This window comes from Thamnophis elegans, chromosome 4 (assembly GCF_009769535.1).
Source record: "Thamnophis elegans isolate rThaEle1 chromosome 4, rThaEle1.pri, whole genome shotgun sequence".
Classification (NCBI taxonomy): domain Eukaryota; kingdom Metazoa; phylum Chordata; class Lepidosauria; order Squamata; family Colubridae; genus Thamnophis; species Thamnophis elegans.
This window is the reverse complement of record NC_045544.1, coordinates 72,864,929-72,892,811: the sequence shown is the minus strand read 5'-3', so window position 1 is coordinate 72,892,811 and position 27,883 is coordinate 72,864,929. Positions and strand designations below refer to the sequence as shown.

The 27,883-nt window shown below is 38.1% G+C and overlaps 1 protein-coding gene across 1 annotated transcript; it reads right to left on the bottom strand.

Annotated features, from left to right (window-relative positions):
• Window positions 1-3,479: 3,479 nt before the first annotated feature.
• SLC30A6 (solute carrier family 30 member 6) lies at window positions 3,480-27,422 on the bottom strand. The gene is made up of 14 exons (XM_032216292.1): window positions 27,319-27,422; window positions 24,032-24,118; window positions 22,649-22,733; window positions 19,613-19,655; window positions 18,342-18,407; window positions 16,975-17,055; window positions 14,385-14,420; window positions 12,735-12,829; window positions 9,296-9,344; window positions 6,958-7,077; window positions 6,765-6,867; window positions 5,563-5,610; window positions 4,746-4,814; window positions 3,480-4,553 (listed from the first exon to the last, which is right to left on the bottom strand). Exons 1-14 carry the CDS (start codon window positions 27,319-27,321, stop codon window positions 4,056-4,058), a joined length of 1,383 nt encoding a protein of 460 aa, XP_032072183.1. The 5' UTR covers window positions 27,322-27,422; the 3' UTR covers window positions 3,480-4,055.
• Window positions 27,423-27,883: the final 461 nt, after the last annotated feature.

Genomic DNA, 27,883 nt, shown 5'->3' with positions numbered 1-27,883 from the left:
AGAAGTGGTTGCCATTGCCTCCTTCCTAGGACTGAAAGTTACTGGCCCAAAGCCACACAACTTGCTTTGTGCCTATGGTAGGACTAGAACTCAATCCACAGGTTTCTAGCCTGTGCCTTAATCACTACACCAAACTGGCTCTCCTAATTAGTATATAAAATGGGTGCATTAATCTTAATACACTAATCAACAGTACTAAACAACTCTGCCTTGGAGGAAAAAATCCTTTTCATCGATTACATATCAGCACCACACATTGGTGTTAATTTGACAACATAATAGCTAATTTTATATAAGTTTGAGTTCCAAAACTATAATTTTACAAGCATTGTTCATCTAAGCACATTTTTCTATAAGGATAGGCAATATGTGATTCTGTCAGCAGCTTAACATTTCTGACATACTAGGAGTTCAGTATAGATAGGTGGTTATATAAGATAATATAAACACACTATAATTAATGGAGTAGATGCTGCACATATATGGTTGAACAAAACGCAACTAACCCTAAAACCATGCCTTTACAATCATATTCTATTCTTTCGATTCCTATAGTAGTTGTTAAGGGTAGGGGGAGCTGTTAGTTGAAACTAGACTTGGAAAGATTTCCTTACCTAAACAGAAACAGAATAGGAGGAGGAAGCAGAAGGAATGGGAGTAACTTCCTGTCAGGTTCTTCATGGAGTTCCCTTGTGGAAAGCTGGCAGGGAACATCAGAAATCAAACATACAAAATGAGGCCAATGCATAGGAAAGAAGACATTATATAAATTTTATAAGCTGTATAACAATTATATATTAGAGAAGGAGAAATTATTCATATAGGAGCAATATTTAAATATAACTTTGGACAGAAGAAATTCCTGTGCTTCCAATGGTTGAACTGTTATAGACAAGATAAAACAACACATAGGTTTTTAAAATCTGATTTAATTAGTTGCTCCAAAAGAAAATACCATTATAAATAGGCTTGTAACATTGTTCCATAAAATACAACCTTGTAATTGGTAATAATTTTCTGTTTTTAAAAAAAGGACAAGTAGCTTTCTCCTTACAACCCTGCCATGCTTATTTTTTCAGAGTTGACCTGATGTTGGTCTTGTGAAAATTTATATTTACCAACGAGAGAGAGATTAGTTCTTTAAATGTTATTCTGAGCATCAACTTTTTTTTTTAAGGTTGTCAACTCTTCTTTGTTTGAGCTGACACAGTTCCACATATTGGTGTTGTGAAGATACTTTGATATGAATACCCAGAATTCTGTTCTTTAAATAAGGCTAGACCTCCTACACTTGAACCTGATTTCAACTAATTGATTGAAACCAGATTCTAGTTTATCTCAAATGAATTGATAAATCTAGAGATTTACATGCTCTTGCCACACACAAACCTGCAGCTTTACATTATTTTCATAAATGAACAAGTACACTATTTTGACTTTTTTTACTTAACTGGTTCTTTATCCAGTTTTAGGATTTGTGCAGAGGACAGATCGTGTTTTAGGTCATATTTATGCAGCAATATTAATGATTCCAAAGAGTTCAGAAACTTTTAGGAGCCACTGTATGTTTATTCATACCTTTATATTTGTTACAGGTAAATTGCCTATAATCTTGTAATTTCATGATGAAAATAGATCAAAGAGTTTTCAAAGGACTTTCTGTTTATAAAGGAATAGCAGATTTATCCAGGAAAGGTAATCATGCTTACACTCAATATCTCAAGATAAATGGATACCTTCTTTATTGGGGGGAAACAAGAGATGAAGGACAGCAATTCCATGTTGCTGTTGCAGAAATGAGATTCCCCAAAGTATGCTGTTTAAAAAGTTAGTCACTTCTGATTTCCCACAGTGGAAACCTTGGCTAATCCCAAACTGGCCATTAGTATCCTTCATTTATTTAAATGGAAGATGTCACTGAGGAAAAACCAATTACGACACACAATGCAAGTAGTAAGTATACAACTCCATCACCCAAATACTTATTAGTGGAACAAAACAGATTCAACCTGACAGGCTTTGTGAAAAGCAGATGGGCTCCAGTTAGTATGAGCTAAGTCTCTTGTGTAAAACCTTTTGCTGCCCTTCACCCAGGAGTGTTAACAAGGTGGAGAAAACTTGTCAAGCATGGATTTTGGGGTTTTTTTTTCAACTCCTTCCCTAGCAGTAGGTATGGAAAGCCCCTATATTATATTTTGTGTAACCAGGTGAAGTGTATTTGTTCTGGGTCATTCTTCATCTATACACGTTTTTGCATATGTATGCACCAGGAAGGATAGCACAGGCTACAGAAGCTCTGGGTCAGAAATCAAGGGGAAGGAGGGAAGAGGGTTTAAAATGAAGCAATCTTTCAATCAGGCTGAAAAGAATAAATGCTGAAATTACCACAACAGCCTGCTAGATCAGTAAACCCATCTTATTGTAGATTCTTTCAGGATAGTAGTAAAACCAGGCTTCTTTTATTGCTCAGCAGCTCTGGGCTGCATTTTTCAGCATTTCCTTCCCTGTCAATCAATCTATGAAAATCCAAATGCTGTTTCCGTTTGGTCCACCTGCAGCAGTTCTCTTCAGTCTGAAATTTATGTTGGTGATAGGAGATAAAAACAGAGCCTTCCTTGTGTTCTTACCCAGCCTTAGCACAAGCAAGAAGCAGACCCCTTGTCACGAAAACCCTCTCTTTATTTACCTCTTGTGAATTAATTGCATTCACCCACCGAAAAGTCAAGGCAAAAATTTGCAAGAAGTTAACAGCAGCAACAGACCTTATCAGTTTCTTGTGATAATTGCAAGGCCTTGAGCTCCCAGCCAAAAGGCTGCAAATTACTGGTAAGTTCTGGCAAGCAATCTTTAATGCAAGAAACACAATGAGCAAAATCTCCAGAAATACAAACTTGTCTCCTACGACAACCACTCCCCTTTCCTTCTATTTATTCCCCAGCCAGGAGGAACCATTCAATGTCCACATGTGCTTTGCTTCCCGAGTTGACTCCTTGCCCTCCGTTGTTCACTTCTCCTAACTGCTCTGTGCATACATGCATCTGGAACAGGCCCCAGCTGTTCTTCCTCCTCACTCATCTCAACCTCCAAAGACAGTTGCTCTCCAGTGGCTGGGAAATGTCAGACAGCCCTGGCTGTATCTCTTGAGTCCAACACAGACATCTATCAGAGTCCTCCTAGAACTGGCCCAAGTTCTTCCCCAACTTCTTCATCATCTGAGTCTGCTGCTAGCTCTGCTGGTGGCTGGCAGGCCATAACACCTTGCTTCACCGTTTCTGAATCTCCATCTGTACTCTTAATTCCATTTCCCTCCTCTGTAATTAGGCACCACCATAGGAATCCCTCTCTTTGGATCTTTACAAGAGCTATAGGCCTTACTCTGACATTTTCAGCTCTTCCCCTCAGGGCTATGCTCATGGAGGAGGGGAGAAACTTGTCTTTAAAGTCTAACCGTCTACGTGTTCTTGTTTAAAATCTCTGATGTCCTGTTTCTTCCAGAAACGTAACTGTGCATGTGAGAAACGTATTGGACATAATATTCTTAATAATCAGTTACAGGTAGGTGGATGACCTTGTCTTCCCACACTGTCATATTTCATGATGTCTCCTCTGCACTCCACAAGCAAGAATATCCATAAGCATTTTAATATCAACCTGAATTTCAGGAAATTTGCTGGACTTACCAAATAATCATTTTCCATTGTTCAGAAAGTATAACTTTTAAAAATGATTGTATGATTACATCAAAGACAATTTTTTTAAAAAATAATTTTGTTAATAGACACCTTGCAAAACCATTATTTTCTGGAGTTCCTTTCACATAACTGTTGAAATTATTTACAAGACCAGCAATATATGCAATTGCAATAACCTTTTATAAAGCTATGGCTTTACAGTCACAGAAATGGATAACTGCACCAAAAAAAGTCAATCCATGAGGGCACGTTTTCATGATTTTGAAAACCTCTGATACTAGTTTACCAGGAAATCAGTCTTGTAGAAAAATGAGCAATAAAATAATTGAAGTAATTTTAAACAATAAATATAGAAAGAGTTTATTAGGGCCTTAATTGACCTCGAGTGCCAGTTCCATATCTCTGGGGAACATTAATGAAGCCAGTCCTGAATCCATGGGTTACTCCTGTTCCTGGCAATCCAAAGCCTTGAGTGAAGACACTGCTATAAGGTACAGTTCCATGGTTGAAGTTTAATCCATAGGGCCTTGTCTGAGTGTTCATGAGAATGATAGGGTTCATATTTTTACCTGGTGTGTTAAAAGCAAATTCTGGAGGTGGACTGCTTGGTTTAGTTGGAGTGGATGTAACATGGTCAGAATTTTCCGCTGCTTTTAGAGATGGCATTGGAATAATGTAATGATCTGAAAGGTTCAGCATATTGTTCCCGATAGGTCCAGTAGCCAAAGTAGGCCTAATCCAGTCATCTTTGAAAATCTGAACAGTCAAAATAGATACTAACGCACTTAACCGATTTGTCACATGTGCAAGTACCAACTGTTCATTAGCATCTCTTCGAATTCTCACATGAACTGATCCAGCCTAGAAGACAAATTAAGAAAAGCTCATCAGTCTGTGACATATAAAACTGGTAGACAGGGACAAATGCACAATGAGAAACACACTTTTGAAATAATTTAGTAAACCCTGCAATCACTAGATGAGAAACTATCAGAATGTATTTCTTCATTCTTGCTTTTTAGAGAAAAAAGTCATTAGTGGATAAATACATACCAGTGAACCAAACCCCAATGTCCAGAAGTGTTCATTTCGAACTTCTAGAACTCCATCCAAAGTAGAAACCTGGTTCAAGACATAGAAAGTTACTGTATAAAATAATAATAAAACAATAATATGACTGTTTGGAATAAGGGGTCCTTGGTGTTCTCTGAGCTTGCTTGTTTTCTAACAGGTGTGTCATTACCCTTTACCACTGTTTGTAATAGCTTAATAAAACAAATCTAGCATATTTTATAAATAAGAAGGCATTTTTGGATTGCCATTAGAGGTGTCCCATAATTTATTTATTTGATTTCTATAGCCATTCATCTCAGCAAGTGACTCTTGGCAATAAAACATTGCATTATGTTTTATAAAACTTAAAAACAATTAAAACCATTTAAACAGTACAAAATAAATATATATGGCAGCAAGTAAAAACGTTGCTATGGATGTTAATATAATCAGCAACTGGGGCTCTTAACACACTCTCACAACCAAGTCTTCATGGCCTTGTAAAAGGCCAGCAGGGTCATGGTTACCCTCAACTCTGAAGGGAGAGAATTGAAGAGGGCAGGGGCGATGCAGAGAAGGCATGTCTCCTGGTTCCCATAGCTCAGTGGTTCCCAAACTTGGCTCTGCTGGCTGGAGAATTCTGGGAGTTGAAGTCCACAAGTCTTAAAGTTGCCAAGTTTGGGAACCACTGCCATAGCTGACACACCTTGGCTGATAGGACCTGAAGCATGTCCAACTGCCTGACCAAACTGGACAGATAGAAACAACTGGGAGAATATGGCCCCAAACTATGAAGGCCTTTTTTATATTAACTTACCTCTCGTATAAGTTTATCTAGTTGTCCAATCACATGAGGTGGTGTCGTCTAAAAAAAAGGTTTACAATTTCACAATGTAATTTATTCAGCCACAACACAAATGATTAGTAATTAGGATGCTGTTAAAGTATGAGCAATCAGTATCAAGGAATACATCTGACTACATTATGTGAATGCTTCTGAAAAGAAAGATACATTATTCAAATAGGATTTTTTAAAAGTTTTGCTGAATGGGTGAGTTCACATAAGCAGCACCTCTTCTGCGTTTGAACACAGACATACTAAACCACAATGTTAGTCCTTGACAATTTGTTCTTTTGTAACAAAGTTCTGGTATTATTTTAAAAAATTCTAACAACACTATGAGTCATCTACCCATTTAACTTGTCTAGAGATTTAGCCATCTTTGTTATTGGCACCTATAGTGGAGTAAACCCTATTTGTTCTATCTCCTAGGTTACCTATTATTTTAGCTTCCTGACAAATTTAGGGCCTTTCTGATGCCAGCTACCATCCAAAAACTCTAAAGAGTACCCTGATAGAGTACCCAGATTCCTACTCTAAGATGAGTTGCCATCATTTGTTATAGTTGGAAATTAGCCTTCCCCCAATCTTTGAGTCTGGACAATCCTTTTCTAATGTTCAAGAGTGTCATTACTGCAACCTGATAACAAGACAAAGGAGGTGATTTAATTAAAGGATTAGTCCTCAAGAAGTAGATCAGCCTAATTACATGTAAGAAGTTGTTAATCTAAAGTATTTATTGAGAATTGAGAATAAATGGAGAGGATAAACTGTACACATGCAACCTATAGAACAAATAAGCACAACGATCTAGGTAATCACAGAGTCCATTCTAAAATAATTAACCTTACTGTCTCTTCCCTCAGAAGACAGATGAATCAACCTCTCCTCTGAGGAGAGCCATCCCTGCCTGCTATCTTTCTTTTTCTCCTATCAACTTCTAACCCCAGCACTTCTTACTAGGAAAACCTTCTTGCAAAGAATATGCAAGTTATCGTTCCAATTAATTTAATTAACCAATTCTGTACTGACAGCTACTGCAAGTCACAAAACTTTATCTGTATTACTATGATTTTCCAGAATTAATTATTGTGGTTGTTTTGCTGACCTCAGTAAGCAATGCTGCTTTTTTGGCTACTCTCTAACTGCTAGTACAAAGTCTTAACTCTTTGTCTCACCTGAAGCAATACCTTTCCACTGTAGACACTCATGGGATACATGGTACCAAATGTCATCAAAGCAATAGCCACTGCAGAAGCTGTATCAACTGCAAAATAATTACTGAAAGAGAAAAATATAACATTATAGGCATCCCTGTTTTTCAGTATCAAGCTTCTGTCAAATGTTATCATTCCAATGAACAGTACTTACTTAATTTCGATTAACATGTATGTAATACAAAGAGCGAAAGCCCCAGCAAGATCAATCAAGATGAATGGATTCATACGTGGAAGAAAGATGCTACTCAGCCCAGGAATGATACCACACAAGCTAAAAGTAACAATAAATAGTATCAATTAGTGAAGAAAGCTAAGAGGCAGCACACTCTTATTATGCATATGGCAGTAGCTCCTACAGTTGCTCTCTGAAATATACCAATGGGATAACTCTGATGCAAAAAATCCCCAAAAATAAAAATAAAATAAAAATCTTCATCTGAAATTTTAGAATGCTGTTGGAAAAGAAGATAATCTAGAGCTAAGTAAAAAAAAGAGTTTGAATCCATATAATCAAATTCAATTCCTCATCGCTACAGGTATATGTCAATGCATTTTTTCTGGCTACCAAAAGTGTTTTTTTCTCCCATTGTCTTATTCTAAAACAAAATTTTAGTACTCTGAATTAGCATTCAAATATTAAACAGTTTGGTCTATTGCTATTAGCATCTTGCCAACTGCAACTAAGATTTGTATTAATCGTTAAATCTGTGCCCAATTTATGCCAGGTTCTCTAAAAGACAATCTTCACCCATATAATCCTATCTGAACATTAATAATGTTTTAGGTTAGGATTACATTTTAGGTACTCTACATGTCTTATCTGCATATTTTAACAATTTTTATGAGTATGTTGAATCGTAAGGATACAGCTTTTTTCAAGAAACATTAATTAAGACAGTTTGTGTACCCAATGATTATTAGATAACAGGAACATGACTTTAAGGAAATTTGATACTATTTGCTTTTTACCACTTAAGACTTTCATATTAACTCATAAATGGGTGAAAAGGAACGTGCCCTCTTTCAGCAGAACAAAATTTAATCTAATACTATTTTAGCAAACTCAATTATTTTCATATTCTTGAGCTGTGACTTTGATTATAACAATTTGTCAACCTTCTTTATATTCAACACAAATTATCTGGCCATTTGCCTAAAGAAAAAATTAACATAGTTTAAAAATAGAAACCAACACCCTTCCGTGAGAAAGTGATTATAAACAAAAAAGACAAGAAGATGCCATTTCAATAAATCAAATTTCCACAGTATAACTTCCAAACAATATATATTTGGCAATGGCAACAAATCAAAAGAATGTCACAGTGGCCCACACCCACAAACTTGGGCTGCTAGTCTCATTAGCTCTGTCTATGTCACAGTACAAAGTTGCTAAGAAACAGAAATTTCCAGCTATTTTCAGGGAACTACCGGAATTTAACATAAGAAAGAACTATTTTTTAAAAATCCTGTTTGCTTTCTTCTGAGTGTTTTAAATTTATTATTGCTTAAAACCCATACTAGAAACTCTCTCTTTCAAAGACCAAGCTAATACCTAGAATTGGCTATGCAAGCACATTAGGTTTTTAAACTAATATTAAGTGCAAATGCAGATAAAGATGATTTACCTTCTAAATACCATCTCTGCTTAGCAATTCATTTTTACAAATGGGGGGGGGGGGTTGGACCAGCTGACATGCTTCAAAGTAAGCACCACCCTCTAATATCATATTTGCATCACAAGAGAGCTCCTATATGCATTCTTAGAAAATAAAAACAGTGTATAGCTTCAACCCACATTTTCTTTAAAACAATGAAAGACTATGGTAAGGTAAGCTGGTAGTGAGAGAAAGTATCTAAGACAACGGTGTCAAACTGGCATCATGCTCGGCCACGCCCACCCTAGCTCCACAAAAAAGTCTCGATATGTCTCGATATATCATGACATGATTGAGTTTGACAACTCTGATCTAGGAGATAAAAGAGATATGGATAACCTAAGTATCACACCTTGAATTTGGAGGCATGGGGACCCAACCTTCCAATTCTGGGACCACCTGGAATGAGCCATGTTTTAGAAATGGACTGAACCAGAATTTTGATTTTTTTTCTTAGCCTGTAGAAAAGTTATTTTACCTGTGCTTTACACCGTAAGAGGTAGGAAAAAAAGTTTGAGACTACATAAAGTCCTACAGCAATGTTTTTCAAACATGGTAAGATGCTCAATGAGGAATTCTGGGAGTTGATGTCCACATATCTTAAAGTTGTCAAGTTTGAAAACAAGTGTCTTGAAGTTTCAGGATTATCACTTTTAAAACATGACAAGAAACTACCACATCACTCATCCACCTGATGAGTGTTTTAACAATAGAGCTATTTTGTTAATAAAAAAAGTCTCTCCTGCCTCACCATGATGTCAAAATTAGAAATACATCCTTCAGGCCAAAGAAAATAGCACACTCTGATTTAGAAGGCCTTTCTTTCTAACTTACCTCCTAGTGAGATCTGCAACATGTTCCTGAAGCCAACTTGTACTTGCCGCTGCAGAGAATAGTGTAATTGCTCATTAAGAGAACATTCAAAATATCTTAAGTCTAATATAATCCTGCTCAAATCTGTATCAAGTTCAACTGTAGGGCAAAAGTTCTATCTGAAAATTTTACTTTATTAGCACATTATCTCCTCATTATCAAAAAATAAACCTATTTAAACAAGCCAATAATCTTCTAAGTATTCATTGACTTTTTTTAAAAAAATGTATTCCTGGAGTGCTGGGTAAATGGAATTCCTTTATTGTTTTACTACAGTGTATATTTAAAGGAAGTTCTACCTTTAAAATCAGCCTAAAGGTAAATTTAAATTAAAGTAAACAATATATTATTCTACTAATTGAAAGCACAATTTTATAATTATGGTCAAACTGCGTTAAAAACAAAGACATAAAAAACTTTATTCAATTATAATGCAGCATGATTATGTTTTCAAAATACTATTAACCAGAATCACAAGAGCAATTGAAAAAGATTATTAGAACTTGATTATTTCTAGATGTTATTGCAAGACTAAACTACCACCCAAATCACACATCCGTTACATTACACTTAAATATAAGACCTGAAGAATTTTCACAGTTCACCCTTAAGTCAGAAAGAATTTGCGATGGAACATGAAAGGGCATATGAGGGTCCCTAACAGTTCTACATATATTTTTTTTCTTGTTAAGAATTTGCATTCTCCGGGGGGGCGGAGCCTGTCGCCGAGGAGGGCTCAACCGAGCTCTCTCAGAGATCTGGTCTGTATATCTAAATAAGATCATAGATATCACCCCTTTTTGGCTATAAAGGGGCAGGGAGGAGCTCTGTGTGCTAGGGTCTATTCGTAATTCACAGCCTTTCTCTTTTTTTTTGGCTGTGGACAGAGATTAGATCCAGCGTGAGCGGAGCTTTTATCTCCAGCCAGTTCTTCTCAGCTGCCTTTTTTTGCAGCCCTAGACAGGCGATCCCCCCCCCCCCAGGACAAAGCAAAGTTGTTTGAAGCTAGGATTAATACGGGCGGGTCCCACTCCTGTGAGATTTATGCTTTTATTACTATCTTAAATACCAGCACCATTTGTCTTAGAGGCTTCTTTGTTTAAACGGACTTCAAAATGGCGATTTCTCTCCGTTGGTGACTGATAGGGGATGTACGTAGCCGGTTTTACCTTCCTGCAGACCGCTCCTTAACAAAGTAACTTTTTTTGGTTTTTTTGGGAAACAGAGGGGAGCGAAAGCGCTGTTTATTTGTTTATTTATAATGGCACCCAGGTCAAAATCGAAGCGTCTCTCTACAAATGTGCCTAAAGAATCTGTGAATGAGCTTAAAGAATTTACACTGGAATCGCAGCCCTTGTCTCCTACGCCCTCTACTGGAGAATTCTTAACACAGGAATTTTTTTTTCAAATGTTTAATGATTTTAAACAAGAAATTAAGGAATTTGTATTGGAGCTATATGGTGATTTAAAGTCTAAAATTGACCAAATGAAGGCGAATACGTTTGCAGCCGTGTCTGCCCTGTCAGATTATACCGCTGAAATAGAGAATAAATTGGAAAGTTTGGAGGAGGCTAATTCTAATTTGACTACTAATATTCAAATATTACAACAAAAAATTAGAGACACCCAAGAACAGCTCGTTATGATAAACTTTAATAAGAAGGCATTCGCAATAAGAGTCAGAGGATTCCGCGAAAAGGAACGAGAGAATCTGAAACAGACCTTTGTTGAAGCCCTCAGCCATGCGGTGGGAAGCCCGGGACTTAACTTTGATTGGCAGATTCGGAAAATCTATCGCCAGAATTTGTTGGTAGCGGAACAGCGACAGCTCCCGAGGGACATAATCATATATTTCTCCACAAAAGAATCCAGAAACGCGATCATGCAAAAATTTTACAATAATAGATTGAGAGTTGATGGCCAGGACTTGATTGTCTTCAAAGAAATACCTTTCCAGATGTTAAAGGCAAGAAGGGACTATACCTTTTTAACTAAAGAGCTTAGAAATCATCAGATTCAATATAAATGGGAGGCCCCAGCCGGCATTACGGTCACATTCGAGAATCAAAGACTTCGTCTCAATTCTGTTTCGGAGGCTCGAGATTTCTATTACAAGACTTTGAAGGCGGAACTTCCTGATTCACTTGGAAAAGAGGAGAGACAAGCCGAAGGAGAAGGCAAGCAACAGACCACATGGCTGCAAGATGGAGGGGGTAGCTCCCCCTCCCTCGGAGAAGCAGAAAAGCGGAGTTTGAGGATTTAGACATTCTAAAATATTCACCAAAGTTGTGGATTGAATGGGGGTTTGCGACCTCTCTCCGGCAGAAAAAGCGGAATGTATTGGTGGGGTGATACTGAATGTATATATGTAAAATGCATGCAGAATGATTTACGTTGTTTAAATCTTGTTAGAAGGGAAAGTTTGAAGAGATTATTTTAAAATAGAAGGTAAACTGATTCTTGTTGAAACTATTATTTGAATATGTGGAATGATCTATGCTATTTAATTTTTATTAGAAGGGAAAGCTTGGTGAAATTATTTTGAGCTAGATTTTAAACTAATGTTTGTATAAATTTGATAGTGGCAAATATTAGAGAAGCAAGGGATGAGGGTAAAATGCATGCGGAATGATTTACGTATATTGGTGGGGTGATACTGAATGTATATATGTAAAATGAATGCAGAATGATTTATGTTGTTTAAATTCTGTTAGAAGGGAAAGCTGGATGACATAATTTTAAAACGGAAGGTAAACTGATTCTTGTTGAAAGTATTATTTGAATATGTGGAATGATCTATGCTATTTAATTTTTATTAGAAGGGAAAGCTTGGTGAAATTATTTTGAGCTAAATTTTAAACTAATGTCTGCATAAATTTGATAGTGGTAAATATCAGAGAAGCAAGGGATGAGGGCAAAATGCACGCGGAATGATTTACGTTGTTTAAATCCTATTAGAAGGGAAAGCTGGTCGGGATCATTTCAAGATAGAATGCAAACTGATTTTTGTGTAAAGTAATACTTGATCCACGCTGCTTAAACTTTACCAAGAAGGGAAAGTCTGGTCAGATTATTTTGAATTATTGTTTGAAATTAAGGTTAAGAAAGGGAAAGTTTGATTATTCTTCTGTAAAGTAATATTTGAATATGTGGAGTTAGCACCTGCAATGCAGTTATTGTTACCCTTTTTCACATTTTCTAAGGTATTGAAAATGAGGATGCCTCTGCTATACATCTAGTTTCTTCTTAGTCCTTCTGAGTATTATCAAAGATTTAAGGGATGGAAGTTGTGTGTTTGCTGACAACAACAAATAACATTTGGCTACTAATTAATATAATATCATTTTTAAACTTTTATTAAATTAAAATACATATTTTCTTTTTCAAAAAAATTATGTACCTTCAGACACGTAAGCAAATGGTTTGTTCTTAATTGAAAGCATTGTGAACAAGTTGAAAGTGAGTGCCACAAAGGTACCAACCAGCAATCGACCCCTAAAAAAAAATCTTTATCAATACAGCATATTGTCAGGTACAAAGTACAGGTATATTATTTATTCTTCATTACCATTAGGCTCCATTTAGCTACAGTGGGTTTTTTTAAGTTTACCTGATTCCATTTAATTATATACAACTCTTATGTAAATAGAGAACATTAGCTGAGAGATTTATTAAATTTCTGTGCTGCTGTACAGGACTTTCAGAGGTTTTATGGGAATGCATGAGCCTTTAATAGAGAGATGCCCAACCCCATGTCACCTGTTCTGTTGGGTTTTTTTAGTCTTTAATCTATCTTAATTTTTAAATTGTTATCTTTTTATTATGCTGTAAGCCACCTAGAGTTGTTGAATGAGATGGGCGGCATATTCATGAAATAAAAAAATACATAAATAAATACATAAATAAAAACATCTATGAGCCCAGTTACAATCATAAAAACCCTGAAACTTACAAAAACTATAGAACCCAAAAACTAGACCTCAAGTTTCAATAGCCCTTAAGAAAATATCATTTTTCAAGTGCTTCTGGATGGCAGCCAAAGTTGGAGTCAGCCTACATGACAGTGGGAGGCCATTCTTTTGTGGAAAAGCAGCATCTTAGCCTTCTGCCCCAGCACAAAATGGGGAAGCACTTACTGATGGAATTCTTAAGACTAAACAAGCCAACCTCATTTTAGTGGGTGAACAAGAATGTAACTTAGTGCCAAGTGAGAGGCCTTTCTATGTTAACATCAATACTTTAAATTGCAACAACAATCTGATAGGAAGGCAATGCAAGGTCTATAGTATAGTCCCACAGGCAAATGTAAAACAGTACACAGACAATTTTGCAATTTTGGCCAGCTGAAGCTTCCTAATTGTCTTTAAAGGCAACCCCACATCGAGCGTGTTACAGTAATATAAATAAATGGGAACAAGGGCATGAATCACTGTAGCAAGATTTTCTTGCCCCAGGTAGAGGCACACTAGCCAAAGCTGGCCAAAGGTTCCACCATCTGTGGTTTCAACTTGCTGCTTAAGTAAGAGCTCAATTTGTGAGCCAGCCCTTCAAGGGAAATGATTCCTCATCAAGAGATATAGTGGAGCTTCCAGAGCACTTTAATGGACAAACTCTGTCTTGCTAGGATTCAAATTTAGCAAGTTGTCTCCCATCCAACCCCTCACAACTTCCAGACAAATCTAACATCTAAAACAAAAATTTTACATTTCTTTTAGTAGCCATGGAACCCAAAACTATGATGAAATTACAAATAACATTAAATTTAAGCTTCTATTATTTAATATAAATCAGACAAAGTCTTTTAAAAAGACATCTGCCAATTTATTGCATGTGTGACTTAAAGTTATCTCTATATAAAATCCATTTGTATTAAACAAGTATCCCAGATCAACAAATTCAGGTGGATTTTTGTCACTGACCTAAAAGTCATGACAGCATTTAATTTTCAGTTTTCTGCTTTAACAGATAAAGTAATGTACTAATGGCCCTATTCATTATGCCAATTTTATATACTTGTAATATTTATTATTAGTTAATTTAAAAGGCTTACGTATGAATCTCTGGCTGTTCAACAAATCGTTCAGCACTGAAAAGACACAATAAATCTGTTAGTCACATATATAGTCCTTCATGCACCAGCAAATCTATGATGTTTACTGTGAATAAAACATTGTATTATCCTTTATAGCTGGAATGGCTGCCTCCCCATCAAAAGGGCCTCATGCCTTGGGACTGATAGTGGTTCTGGTACTGAGGCTGAAACCTCTGTCTGTCCCTGTTAAACCCCCTATCCGCCTGTCTATCCGGGCGAGGCTGATAGTACCTATGAGATGCTGTCTCGTGGTCTATAGGTCTGTAGGCCGGTCTGCGAAAATAAGGTGCCGGCCGTTGTACTGCGCGCTTGGTGGCGAGGTGGAGGGATGTTCTTTTTATCTTTGTTCTCGACCAATATTGGGTCGAGAGAGTCTCCAAATAAGGATCCCCAGAATAAGGTGTAGACGCTAACCTCCACTTGGACTTAGCGTCCGCCTGCCAGTTGTGCCACCAGACCAGACGTCTGGTGGCAACAGACGATGACAGGGCCCAGGAAGCGAACTACACCACTGTGAGGGTGGCGTCCGCTGAGAACTAGGTGGCAGCCAGCAGTTTATTAAAGTCCTGCTGGAGGCGTGCGTCCTGAGGGGAGATTTGTTCTTGAACCTGTTGTAGCCACAAGGATGTTCTATTGAAGAATGAGGCAACTGAGGCGGCTTTAATTACCTAGGCAGTCGCCTGAAAGTTTTTGCAGAGGGTGAGCTCCACCTTCCTGTCCTCGGGTTTGACGTTGTTAGCAATATCCCCCACCACTAGGACAGAGGATGTAGCCAGGGCTCATCAACTGTTGGAACCTGAAGGATGTTCGTGAAAGTTTTATCCATGTTATAGAATTGGCTGTCACTATCCCCTAGGTTGGGAAACGCCCCTGGGCGGGTCCACTGATTTTTGACAACCTTGGAAAAAAGTTCTGGGACAGGTATCTCCTCCTTGTCCTGTTGTAGCTGAGAGAATAGGGTACCTTTCTTGGCCTGCTGAGGTTGAGCTGTAGGTGATTGAGCAGGAGGAATCTAGGGAGGTAACTCCAATTCAGCTGTTGCCCTGGCCTTGCAAAGGAGGGGCTTAAACTGATGGAGGAAAACAGCCAGAGAATGCAGGAGGGTCCATTTTGGAAGACTCCTCGTCCTCTGAAAATCAAGGTCCCTCTGGGGCCCCTCTCCCAACAAGGATGCTTCACTGGCTACCGAAGGTGAGGTAGGCTTGACCTCAGTAGGGGCCCTTGTCTCCCTGCGTATGAAGCTATGCCCTTTGTTCTCAGGTTGTTTGGCAGGGGCCTCATCTTGATGGCGTAGGCCAGAGGCAATGCCATGTGAAATGGCCTGTGCGCTGAATTGTTGCATGCGCTCAGGGATGTCCTGCATGAAATCCTCAGGGAGTGACTCATCCCTTGAAGGGGATTTATCCCTAATGGTCAGAGGACCCCTAGGAGCTACCGAGGTATGAGGAATCATGCTGGAGGTGGTACAGCCAAAGGGATTACCCTGTAACTCACCCACATTTCTAGCAGACAAGGGGGGGGGGGAGAGAAATTTTCCTGCCCCTCCCAGAGCGTTGGGGAGAAAGGGAAAGGGCTCTTCTCCTCCTGATGGATCTGGACCTATGAGCAGGGCTGATGCTGCGGTCTGCAGAGACTAAAAGCCTCTCAGCTCTGGCCACTCTTTTTTCTAGGGCTTTCTGCCTGCCTTGTTCATCCCTCTCCACTGCCCTGGATTGGCGTTGAACCACAGGGGTTCTGCCTCCTTTGGACTTGGACTTCCTGGGTGGGCTGGATTGGCTCTCGACATTGGAAGTCCCAGCCTGCCTACTGGGGCTATTGCGAGGCATGGCTAAGCCAGGCTCTGCCACTCATGGCCCTTGATAACAGCAGTGGTGCTCCAAACAATGTCTGAGGCTTTTCTTCCGCGACTCTCTTCAGACTCAGATCAAAGTGATCGGCTTATCTCTAAGCTGATTGCAGTTCTTTCCACATGGTGGTGCTTAAAATGGCCACCACAAGCTGCCTGTGCTTTCGGAACCCAAAATGGCCACTGCTCCTCTCTGTGGAACTCTGGAGCCACCACTGTTTGTGCAGCTGCCTCAGGAAACCGAAACAGATGATTTTAAGGAGCCTCTCAACCTTCGCAAGGATCCCTCTGCTCCCTGAGGCCAGTCAGGCAAGGATCTTCCACTTGTGGGGTTAGACTGCCTCTCTAGAACTTCCAGCAATTTAGAATTGAATTGTTCAATTAATCTGATTTTCTTTTTAAAATTGTTCAAGGATTGAGAAATTAATTCAGAAGTGGAGCCAAGGAAAATACTTCTTCTCTTAGACCAGACTGAGTTAATCTGGGCCAAGGAAGAAGGAGAGTCATAGGCATGGCTTCTGAATTATTGACTCAGTCTCTCGACCAACCAGGCTATGAAAATACCCACTCCTGAGCCATCCTGCTGTATCCATGGAGAACATCGTATTATCCTTTGTAGCTGCTGTTTTTTAAAAAAAAACTTTTCTAGAACTGGAAATACTATTATCTTTGAAAATGATTAAATAATAAGCACAACAATACCTTTCTTTAAGTATAAAAAGTGCTCCAAGTTGTGCAAGAACCGTAGAAGCAAATACTGCTAGGACTTCAAATCTCTCAAATCTGCAGTTTTGGAAATTAAGCATTTAAAAATCAGTGCAAATAATAAAGACTATTAATCAGAAAGTATAATGCATTCATTGAGGTGGGTGCAAGAAGGTATGCTAGAAAATTAACATGTGCTATTTACTTTTGCTGTTATTTTCTTTTTATTAAAACATTTTTAAAAGTTAAATTAAGGGAAGGCCAGATAAGTTGGGCAACTGAATAATTTCCATGTATTTTGGAATTATTCTGTTCTATTAAGTTCTATGATTTAATTCATGCCACCTAGCAATTAGGGTGTCATTGTTAGGCAACACCACGCATGAATAGTTTTGATTTTACATGCAGTTAAAAAAAAGCAGGTTGGGCGCCTTAAAGTTTGGATAGCTTAATTTTAGCTTTGTGGCAGATAGGATTATTTTACATTACTGAGGTTGATGAAAAGCTATGTATCCTCTGCTATCTGTTCATAATGAATTTGCAAAGGCTGAATAAGGGACAAAGTGTTAACTTAGGTTTAGCTCCTCTCTCTGAGGACTTCACAAAGATGTCCTATTGTTATCTCAGCAAGAGTATGAACTTACTTTTTTTGTTTGTTGCAATTTGTATTTATATTGTTGCTTTTATTCTTGATATATTTTATAACGTAAATTTAATTCACATAAGTAGCTTGGATAATACATTTGTATGACAAGCGCAAATTATAAAATCTCATATGACTAATAAAAGAAAATGGCTCTGAAAGGAGATTGCATATAGATACCAGTTTACTACACCTAACTGAAACAAAACCGTGCATATTACAGCTTCATTTAGCTACAGTTTGAACTCCAAGGCATCAGAGATTTCAAAAATACAGATTACATTAAACACATCTAGTAAGAAACGTAAAAAGAAATTTCTATTCTTGCAAATTAAAAATGCACTTTCCCCCTTATGTGATAAGAAAGATTTACTTCCATAAAGAGAATAAAACTATATAAGGGCCCCAGAGTCTACATAAAACTGCATAGAGCCTGATCTGTTCTATCAATCACAGACTGGTGATTTCTGGGCTGCTAATATCATATTTGATCAAATAAATATAATATGCATATTTCAAATTAGCACCCTTTAATTTCTTGGGCACATATCAGTACAGTATTGAACATTACATATAATGCTCTTTTAACGTGTGCATTATAATTTTCTTGAATTTATAAAATCTCTTTATAAAGAAAATTGATCTAATAAATTAATAACATGTTTATTTCATAGTAAAATAATATTTTCAAAAGAAACAAAATATTAATTATCCAACTTACCCAAATGAATATGAGGAACTAGGCTTCTTCATCATCACCCAATAACTTATTAAGCATGTTATTAAGCTAAATAAAAAATGAAACAAAAATTAAAATAAGAGAAATGTAGCTATTAAAAATTATATAAAATAAATCCAGAATTTCAACATTCAATTATCATTTAACATATTAAGGAATTGCCAATAATCAAATAAATCCTTAGTTTAACATCCTGCTGAAGCGGAGGTCGGTATATGAAATATGAATTTTTATTTAATCCAAATGTATGTAATTTTCATTAAAATATATAATTATGTCATTATGTAAATAAAGTGGATTGATGTAAATGATGCAAATTGATGAAAACTGTCTAGACTATTTCAGAAACAATGGACATGTCTCTTGCATCTAAAGTCCGCAAATTGGGTGCTTTTTTCAGGTTGTGTCAGATTTTCTGTTCAACTGTCTCTTTAAATCAATTAATGCAGTGGTAATACCCTACATATGTTTAGTCAGAATTAAATTCCATTGTGTTGACAGACTTATTTTTTTATAAGAGTATTGCAATCTCAGTTAATGTAGGTGAGTATGAGTTAATCTTGAAAAAGCAGGAGTTGTTATGTAAACACCAACTCAGTCCTGAGAAAGGGGGGGTGAAAATGATATTCAAGATCACCCCGCTTTGATTCTCTTTAATATACGACAGACCAAAGAGAAACCTATTAGGCATACAAGATTTTGTTATTATACTTTACAGCAATATAGTAGAGATCCAGTTGTTTCTAGAACCAGTAGATATCCTGTGGTTTCCTGACCTGGCCTATGTTATGGGGCTGACAGAGATATTTAAAGGCTTGTCATTTATTTAAAAAGCAAATAGTTTTTACCACCAAATTGCATAGAAAACAAAAGTGGGGATTAAAGACAAAATATACTGCTGTCATAATGGGACTTAAGCATGCTTAAATCTCCTTTGTTTGCAGATCTTTGAAAAATCTCTCTCTCTGTGCTGTATGTGACATTAGAAAACAGTGGGATCTATTTTTATGGACTTATCTCCTATGCATTGAAAAGTCACTTAGGGTGCAATCCTATATCATATATCTGGCAATCCAATCCACTTAAGATTTAATCTTAAATAGATACAAATGGGACTGCATTTTACTTAACTAAGAGAAACAGGATTTATTAGGGAATATTAAAAGCTTTTTACCATAACCCATGGATTTGGATAAAAGGACATTATTTTTACAGGTGTTACAAAATTAACTGATGAAAAAAAGGAAACATACCTGAAAAGATCAAAGATTGTTAGATAGGTATATGCAGTTAAAGCTGTGGAAAGAAGACGGCCATTTTACTGTGACATAAACAAATGTTGAAAATAATTTAGTTAACTTGCCTGTAAGTAAATAAATGTACTATTGCTTTTAATAAACAATTGTTGGGCTTTATGCAATTTCCTATTTAATAAATATGCATCTACCAAATCACAAAGCTTGTCAAGGAACTTGTTTAGACCTCTGGGATTTTTTTTGTATGGTGGCATCGGTCAAGGTTTGGAGGTTATTTGTGAATTTTGTATGGGAGTTTTCAGGTGTTATTGCGAATGCCATAATAGTGGATATTCAACAGAGGAGTTGGTGGATTTACTGCTAGGATTTCAGAAGTTTTGTATGTGCTATGAGATTGAGGACTACAGAGTGAAGACTGAAGAAGTTAAGGAAAAGAAATAAAATATATGAATAGTGCATATTCATTGGTTCTTGGTGAAGGGTAAATTGTTCCTTGCATAAGACGGATGTGTCAAAGTGGTTATGCAAGTTACATAGTTTGGCAGAATCATAACTGTAAGGAGGTTCTTAAGACAACTCAAGGCCACTATTGTGGGAAATCTTAACAACATAGAGCCGCAGCAGACAATTAAGGGAGGAAGCATACTGTTACAAAATAGATTCTTGAGAGCAGAAGAGCATCTCTCTTACATTTCTGCCCTTTAGATCAATGCCTAGAGCAGGAGTGGAAAAACATTTATCTACCAACTGTCACATTTCCTTAAAATAATGTGCAATATTTTCAGTAGGTTTTTAACTATTTTAAGTTTTTATATTCAATTTTCAGGTTTTTAATGTTCTATGTTTTTAATTTTATTTTTTTTATTTTATTTATTTTATTTATTAAACATTTATAGGCCGCCCTTTTCCCTGAGGGGACTCAGGGCGGCTTACAATAATAGGGGAGGGGAGTGCAGGACAGAACACAAAAAGAAAATGTGAGTAAAAATAATTAGCGGTAAAACACAACATTCATTCAACATGGGGCGAGAGTAAAGTCTTATCCCCAGGCCTGACGGGATAGCCAGATCTTGAGGGCTGTGCGGAAGGCCTGGACGGTGGTGAAGGTGCGGATCTCCACGGGGAGAGTGTTCCATAGCGTCGGAGCTGCAACTGAGAAGGCTCTCCTCCGCGTAGTCGCCAGTCGGCACTGACTGGCGGATGGAATTCGGAGGAGGCCTACTCTATGCGATCTGATGGGACGGAGGGAGGTAATTGGCAGAAGGCGGTCTTTCAAATAGCCAGATCCATTACCATGGAGCGCTTTATGAATGGTAAGTAGGACCTTGAAGTGCACCCGGAGATCAACAGGTAGCCAGCGCAGCTCACGGAGGATCAGTGTTATGTGGGCGAACCGTGGTGCGCCCACAATCACTCGCGCGGCTGCATTCTGGACTAACTGAAGTCGCCGGATGCTCTTCAAGGGGAGCCCCATGTAGAGCACATTGCAGTATTCCAGCCTAGAGATCACAAGGGCTCGAGTGACTGTTGTGAGGGCCTCCCGGTTCAGGTAGGGCCGCAACTGGCGCACCAGGCGAACCTGGGCAAATGCCCCCCTGGTCACAGCTGACAAGTGATGGTCGAAACTCAGCTGTGGGTAATATTTGTATACTGCCCAGAGTCCCTCTATGAGGAAGATGAACAGTTTCTAAATGATAAATAAAGATCACATAATAGTGACAGGAAGAATCAGTATTAGTACCTCCAGACACATTCAAGATCATTAGTATATAACTTCTCCATCTGAAGATATAAAACTGCAGTCTCAAGAAAATTGGGCATGACAATTTAAAAGTTATCTGTGTATTATGCAAATAAAAATGTAGACCCATCTTCAGTCATGAACCTATACAACATTAATCAAAGAGTTATACACTGCTATTCCTATCTATAGCCTCCTTCAATGTTTTATCCCCATCCCCACCAAAACAAACAAGACATTGAGTTGGATAGGTATACCTGGGTATGTGATGGGAGTCATTATGTGGGGTTTTTCATACAGAAAGTGAAAATAAAAGTTTTAAACTGCAAATCAGTCTATATAGCCTGTGTCTCCAGACAAAAAGCAATAACAAGGAGCACTAAAGTTAATCTATGCTGCACAATTTAAAAATGACATAGACAGTCTAATATATACGGTAGGTAGCCCTCGGTTAATGATCACTCATTCAGTAACTGTTCAAAGTTATGACCGTGCTGAAAAAGTGGTGCTTATGACTGGTCCTCAAAGTTCCAACCATTCCGGTAGCTCCATTGTTTCGTCATCACAATCTGGGTATTTAGCAACCAGTGATGGTTGGAACTTCCCACAATTACGAAAACACAGTTTGTGGGCCACCTGCACATCTTCCTGCACCTTCCAAGCCTCGATGCATTTGTACCTTGCTTCTCTGTCCATTCATGCATCTTTCTCCATCCATCAGCAGCCACTTCCTGTTTGCCAGCCTGTTTGCAAGCCATCTGGGAATTGCAATTTCCTGCTAGCTTTTTACACTGATCGGATGTTAGAAGTCAGCAGGATTTTGTGACAAGGTGGTCATTTAATGATCCATGATCTTGACTTAACAATGGCAACGGAGACTGCAGGGATTGCTGTCACTAAGTAATACAGGCATAAATCACATTGTGTTCTACAAACATGTCATTTAGAGATGAAAATTCCAGTTCCAAATTGTAGTCCTAATACAAGGACTATCTGTACCTGCAATAGTTGTTTCAATTTTTAGATATTTTAGCACAATTTTATCATAAAGCACGTGCATCCATCTAATAGAATTGTGGGCATCAATAAAGGTAAGCAAAGTTTCACATTTAGTAGAATTAATTTTGATTTATCTTAATATCCTTTCACATCATCAAAAAATAAGAATGACTTTAGGAACAGAAAAAGTAAAAAAAAAAAGCTAGCTATCAATAATGCTTACAAATACAATTTTATGTCAATATTAAACAGCTTTTGTATAGCTCAATCATCTCATTAAAAGGATAACATACCTATGCTGTTTGTAGAACTACACCACATAAGCAGGAATGCAGTACATAATATATTTATTGTACCAAACAGCAAGATCTTCCATGACTATAAATAACAAGAGTTGAAACAAGTTTAGTAAAGAGGGTTTTATTGGGGGAAAAATCCTTATAATCTACAGATAAAATATTGAACATTCAGCTCAAGTTTCCCATGGCTTTAATCTCTTTGCTGAAAAAAGAATGCCAGAGCATAGTCTAGGATCAATGTATTCATAATTTTTCAAATAGTGATTTATTGACCAACAAGTAGTCTTCGGCTTGTGATTATTGGAATCAGAATTTTTCTTGCTAAGCAAGGTGATTGTTAAGTGAGTTGTGCCTAATTCTACAACCTTTTTTGCCACAGTTAACTGAATCACTACAGTTTAGTGAATCCAGCTTTCCCCATTGATTTGGATTGTTAGAAGCCTTCTAGGAAGGTCATAATTGGAAATCATGTGACCTTAAAACACTGCAATGGTAAATACATACCAATTGCCAAGCAGCCAAATTTTGATCTTGTGACTGTGTGGATGCTGAGATGGTTGTAAATGCAAGGACTGGTCATGAGTCACTTTTCTTAGTGCTGTTATAGCTTCACACAGTCATTAAAAATAGGTCAAGGACTACCTGTTCATCTAAGTTCAACAGCTTTTTCTCTTCAGCATTGCACAGAGTTCCTTGGCCCAGAATACTATTTGTTAATCAAACTCAATAAAAATAAAATGAATGCATATTGACAATTGCACTATTAACAAAGAAAAGTTAAAAAGACACAGACTTAGATAAATGAATAGATGTAATAAATTGAAAAAGCTAAATCTCAGATATTTACAACTAATAAAGAAAATACTGACTGGAACATTTTCCCCATTTGTTTATTTGTCAGACTGACATTCTACTTCCATCAGCACATGACATTCAACAGGGCTAAAAGAAATAACTATAAAATATTATGTAACACAATGAAAACTCAATTAAATCCTATTAGAAAATTCCAGAAAATAATAATAAAATCTCAGCTTGCTTCCATCAGCCAAAAGCCACTTCCAAAGGCTTGCTTATAAATATTAAGCATATTTCAATCTCTCTATCCTATAATGTTGCTCAATAATAATCGTATGTTAGATACATCTCATAACATCCAAGTTACAGTTATTATGCAATTTACAAGAATAAAAAAGGTTTACCAGTAACAAAGGAACAAATATAAGGAAAGTATAGGGAGCAACTGGAACAGGAAATAGGTTAAAAGTGATGGAGGAACAAATCAGAGTCATTGATTCTGTATACATGTTTAAGACTCTGTAAAAATAAGCATCTATGTATTAAATTATTTTCTTGCCCGTAAATGCAAACACTTACCCTTCGATCAGCAGTTACTGTTCTAAATTCCTGTGTTAACTTGCCCAGAAGAGACCGCTGTGATTTGCGAAACAAATATATTGTTCCCTACAAAGAAGATAGCAATAGTTGTTTACTAAATTTTCTATTTTTTTCTAACATTCCAATTCATGAATTTGATTTCTACATGCAATCTATCACAATAAATATAATCTCCATGCTAACATTTAAAAAGTAACAAAACACTCACTGATGGTACGGTAAATCCATTAATATATACAGTTTATATCAGTGATTCCCAACCTTTTTTTGCCCCACCTAAGCATCTCTAAAATCCTGATGCCCCGTGACGTATAATTCTTACTTTACTCAAAAAGTGAACTCTACTCAAACAGAGAAAGCCTAAAAGGCCATTAACTTGGTTTAAACAAGGTTCATATTTCCCCCATTAAAAATCAAATTGCCCCCCTATGGGGTGTGGGCCCCACATTGGGAACCACTGGTCTATATAAAATGTGTACCTTACCTCTGTTAAAATGCTAGGTTTTTGATATGTAAAAAAAAAAAGAAGGCCAAGATATACGCTCTACAATTCAATTGAAAAACAAACTGAAAACATTTAGGGGGGAAATAATAATAAATATTAGAATAATGTGGCTGCATAACTGTGCACACCCTCTTATAAGTAGGGATATGGTTGTGTTCAGAATTAACCAATCACATTCAAACTGATGGTAAATAGTAGTCAGTACACACTTGCCATCAATTAAAGTGATTTGATCAAGCCCATATAAAGTCCAGCACTGCTAGTAGGATTTTTATGCTATTTACTCAGTTGCCTCTTAAGCAAAAAGTCTGTAAAGAGCTTACAAAGTATAAAGGGATCTCATTTCAGAAGAGGGTATAAATCCCCCCCCAGTGGTGGGTTGCAGGAGGTACGCCCCGGTACAGGTGTACCGGTGCCTGCCCAGAGCACTGGGTACCATTCCGGTACAGTGCTCTGGAGGGTCCACCCACCCGCCAGAGCTTCTTACCTGTATTTGAGCTCTTTGGCGCTTCCAAGCACACACATGGAGCGCACGGCGCCTGTGCAACTCTCCACTGAGCAGCAGAAGTTTTGCGGAGGCATCGCAAGAGGTAAGGATGCATGCATGCACTATGTGCATTCATGTGGTGGACACTGGTCCCCGTTGTACCGTACCAGTTGCAACAGGATCCAGAACCCACCACTGCCCCCTCACACAATGAAGACAATCATTAACAAGTAGAAAAAATATCGCACAACAGTGACATTATCAAGAACTGGAGATACCTCCAAAATTGATGAAAAAATCAAGAAAACTAGTCTGAGAGACTGCCAGGAGGCCTATAGCAACATTAAAAGAGTTGCGGGAATTTCTGACAAGTACTGGTTGTACACTACATGTGACAACAAACTCCTGTATTTTTCCTACGTCTGAGATATGGGATAGGATGGCAAGATGGAAGCCTTTTTTTACAAAGAAAAACATCCAAGCCCAGTTATATTTTCTAAAAACCTACATCAAATCTAACAAAAACATGAAGAAAAAATGTGTTACGGTCTGAAGATGACAAGATCAGTGTTGATCAGTATTGAATTCCAAAAAATATGTTTGGTGGAAAAACAACACTACACATCACCAAAAGTATACCTTACCCACATTGAAGCATGATGATGGCAGCATTATAATTTAGGGTTGTTTTCTTCAGCTGGAATAGGACCTTTAATCAAAACTATGAACAGTTCCAAATATCAGTGTTGCCACAAAACTTTCAGGTCTCTGCTAAATTGCTGGAGATGAAGAGGCATTTCAACTTTCAACATAACAACCAAAAGTATACCTCCAAAAGAAAGGCTTCATCAAAAGAAGATCAAAGTTTTGGAATGGCCCAGCCAGAGCCCAGGTTTAAATCCAATTTAAAATCTGTGGGATGACCTGAAGAGGGCTGTGCACAGGAGATGCCCTTGCAATCTGACAGATTTGGAGCGTTTTTGCAAGGAAGAGCAGGCAAAGTTTCCCAAGGCCAGATGTTCCATGCTGATAGGCCCCTATCCCAAAAGTCTGAATGCTGTCATAAAATCAAAAGAAGCTTCAACAAAGTATTACCGTAGTTTAAGGGTGTGCATCTTTAGGTAACCACATTATTGTAATGTTTTATTTCCTCCCCACAAGATTTCATTTTGTTTTTCAATTGAATTGGACACTTATATATTACACTGGAGATGGGGGGGGGGATCTGAAGTGATTTATCTTGGTCTGATTTTATATCTCAAAAACCAGGCATTTTAACAGAGCCGTATAGACTTTCCATATCCACTGTATTGCCAGCTAGCTTTAAAATATTCACTCATTGCATTTTTACCCTATTAAGAATTCAAGTGTCTTGAGGTGGCTTTATAATCACCATAACATTTCTTAGGTTCAAAGCAGACACCTTATGGGTACTTTAGGATTTTTATGGCTTTAAAAGGATCTGAACCCAGACCACTCAGCAAGCCTTTGCTCCAATCTCTTGAACAGAGACTACAGGTGGTCATTTATTCACTAGCAAATTATTCTTTTGCTCTTTCATAGAAGGATGTATTATAGTGTAAGAGGCTAAGGGAAGCAAGTATACCTTTTTCATGATATGTGGTTAAAAACAACTATTAATTATCGATCAAATTCATGACATGTGATTAAAACAATTAATCAGTGGAACAACTTGCCTCCAGAAGTTGTTAATGCTCCAACACTGGATGTTTTTAAGATGTTGGATATCCATTTGTCTGAAGTTTTGTAGGGTTTCCTGCCTGGCCGGGGGGGGGGGGGGGCGGGGGGGGGGGTTTGGACTAGAAGACCTCCAAGGTCTCTTCCAACTCTATTATTCTAAATTCCTAATTAAACAACGCTTCCAGGTTATCTGGTTTGATGAGCCAAGCCATCCCTCCAGCCACTGCACCACACCTCCTCTCAAGGAAACCCCACACATGGGATACAGCGGGCTGTAACCCAGTTACATTTCCCCCTTTTAACCTGAAACAGGACTCTCCAGTGCAGCAGAGATTAACAAACCGCCTTCTACACACACTTGGAACTTTCTGCGCAAAAAGGCTTTGGAAAGCTATTCTCCAGTCTTGACAGCCACCTTTCCCTGCTGCAGGGAACTCCCCTCCTTCAGAACTGGGAAGCCAGTCAACGTTCCCCTCCTAGCATCCTCTCACGGTTGCACCACCGTGGACACCGGTTCGCCACGCAGCGTTCGAGGCCCTCAACCGCCCTCCGCCCCCCAAGGTGGGAACTCACCATATTGCGGAACAAGCGGCTCCCAACGGGGCCGGAAAAGGCGGGCGTCTCCTGTCACCAAAGAAAGGAGTAGGAGTTGAATTAGCTGACGTGTAATTGGCCGACCCCGGAACTAAACAGGAAGTGACGTAACCTCGCTCCGCCCCGCTCGGACCCAATCGAGGCAGGGAATGAGGTTCGCCCGTGCCGGTGTTCCGTTGCCTTGGAAAAGGTGCACGCGATAACCGCGGTAGCTACCGATAAGGTTTAGCGTGGGGTCATTTCTCGATGACGGGCAAACTCGTTATTTCCGGATATGGTCCGATAACAGTGATAAGAATGCCTTGTAGCAACAGTGGAACTGCAATTAGAAATAATAGAGCGGTGGGCACAACTGGCATCAGAGGTGGGGAACTGTGGCTCCTTTTATGGCTGGCTGGAGAATTCTGGGAGCTGAAGTCCACAAGTCATAAAAAGAACCTGTTTCCCTTAATCTAAGTCAGGGGTCCCCAAACTTGTGGACTTCAACTCTCAGAATTCTCCAGCCAGCTATGATGGCTGGAGAATTCTGAGAGTTGGAAGTCCA

Bases quoted from the DNA above. Each gene is read 5' to 3' on its own strand.
- SLC30A6 (XM_032216292.1), bottom strand. The intron at 17,056-18,341 runs GTAAGTTGGATA...CCAAAACTGCAG, and splicing joins AGTTCCTCATATTCATTTGG to ATTTGAGAGATTTGAAGTCC. The intron at 5,611-6,764 runs GTGAGACAAAGA...CCTTTTTTTTAG, and splicing joins GTGGAAAGGTATTGCTTCAG to ACGACACCACCTCATGTGAT.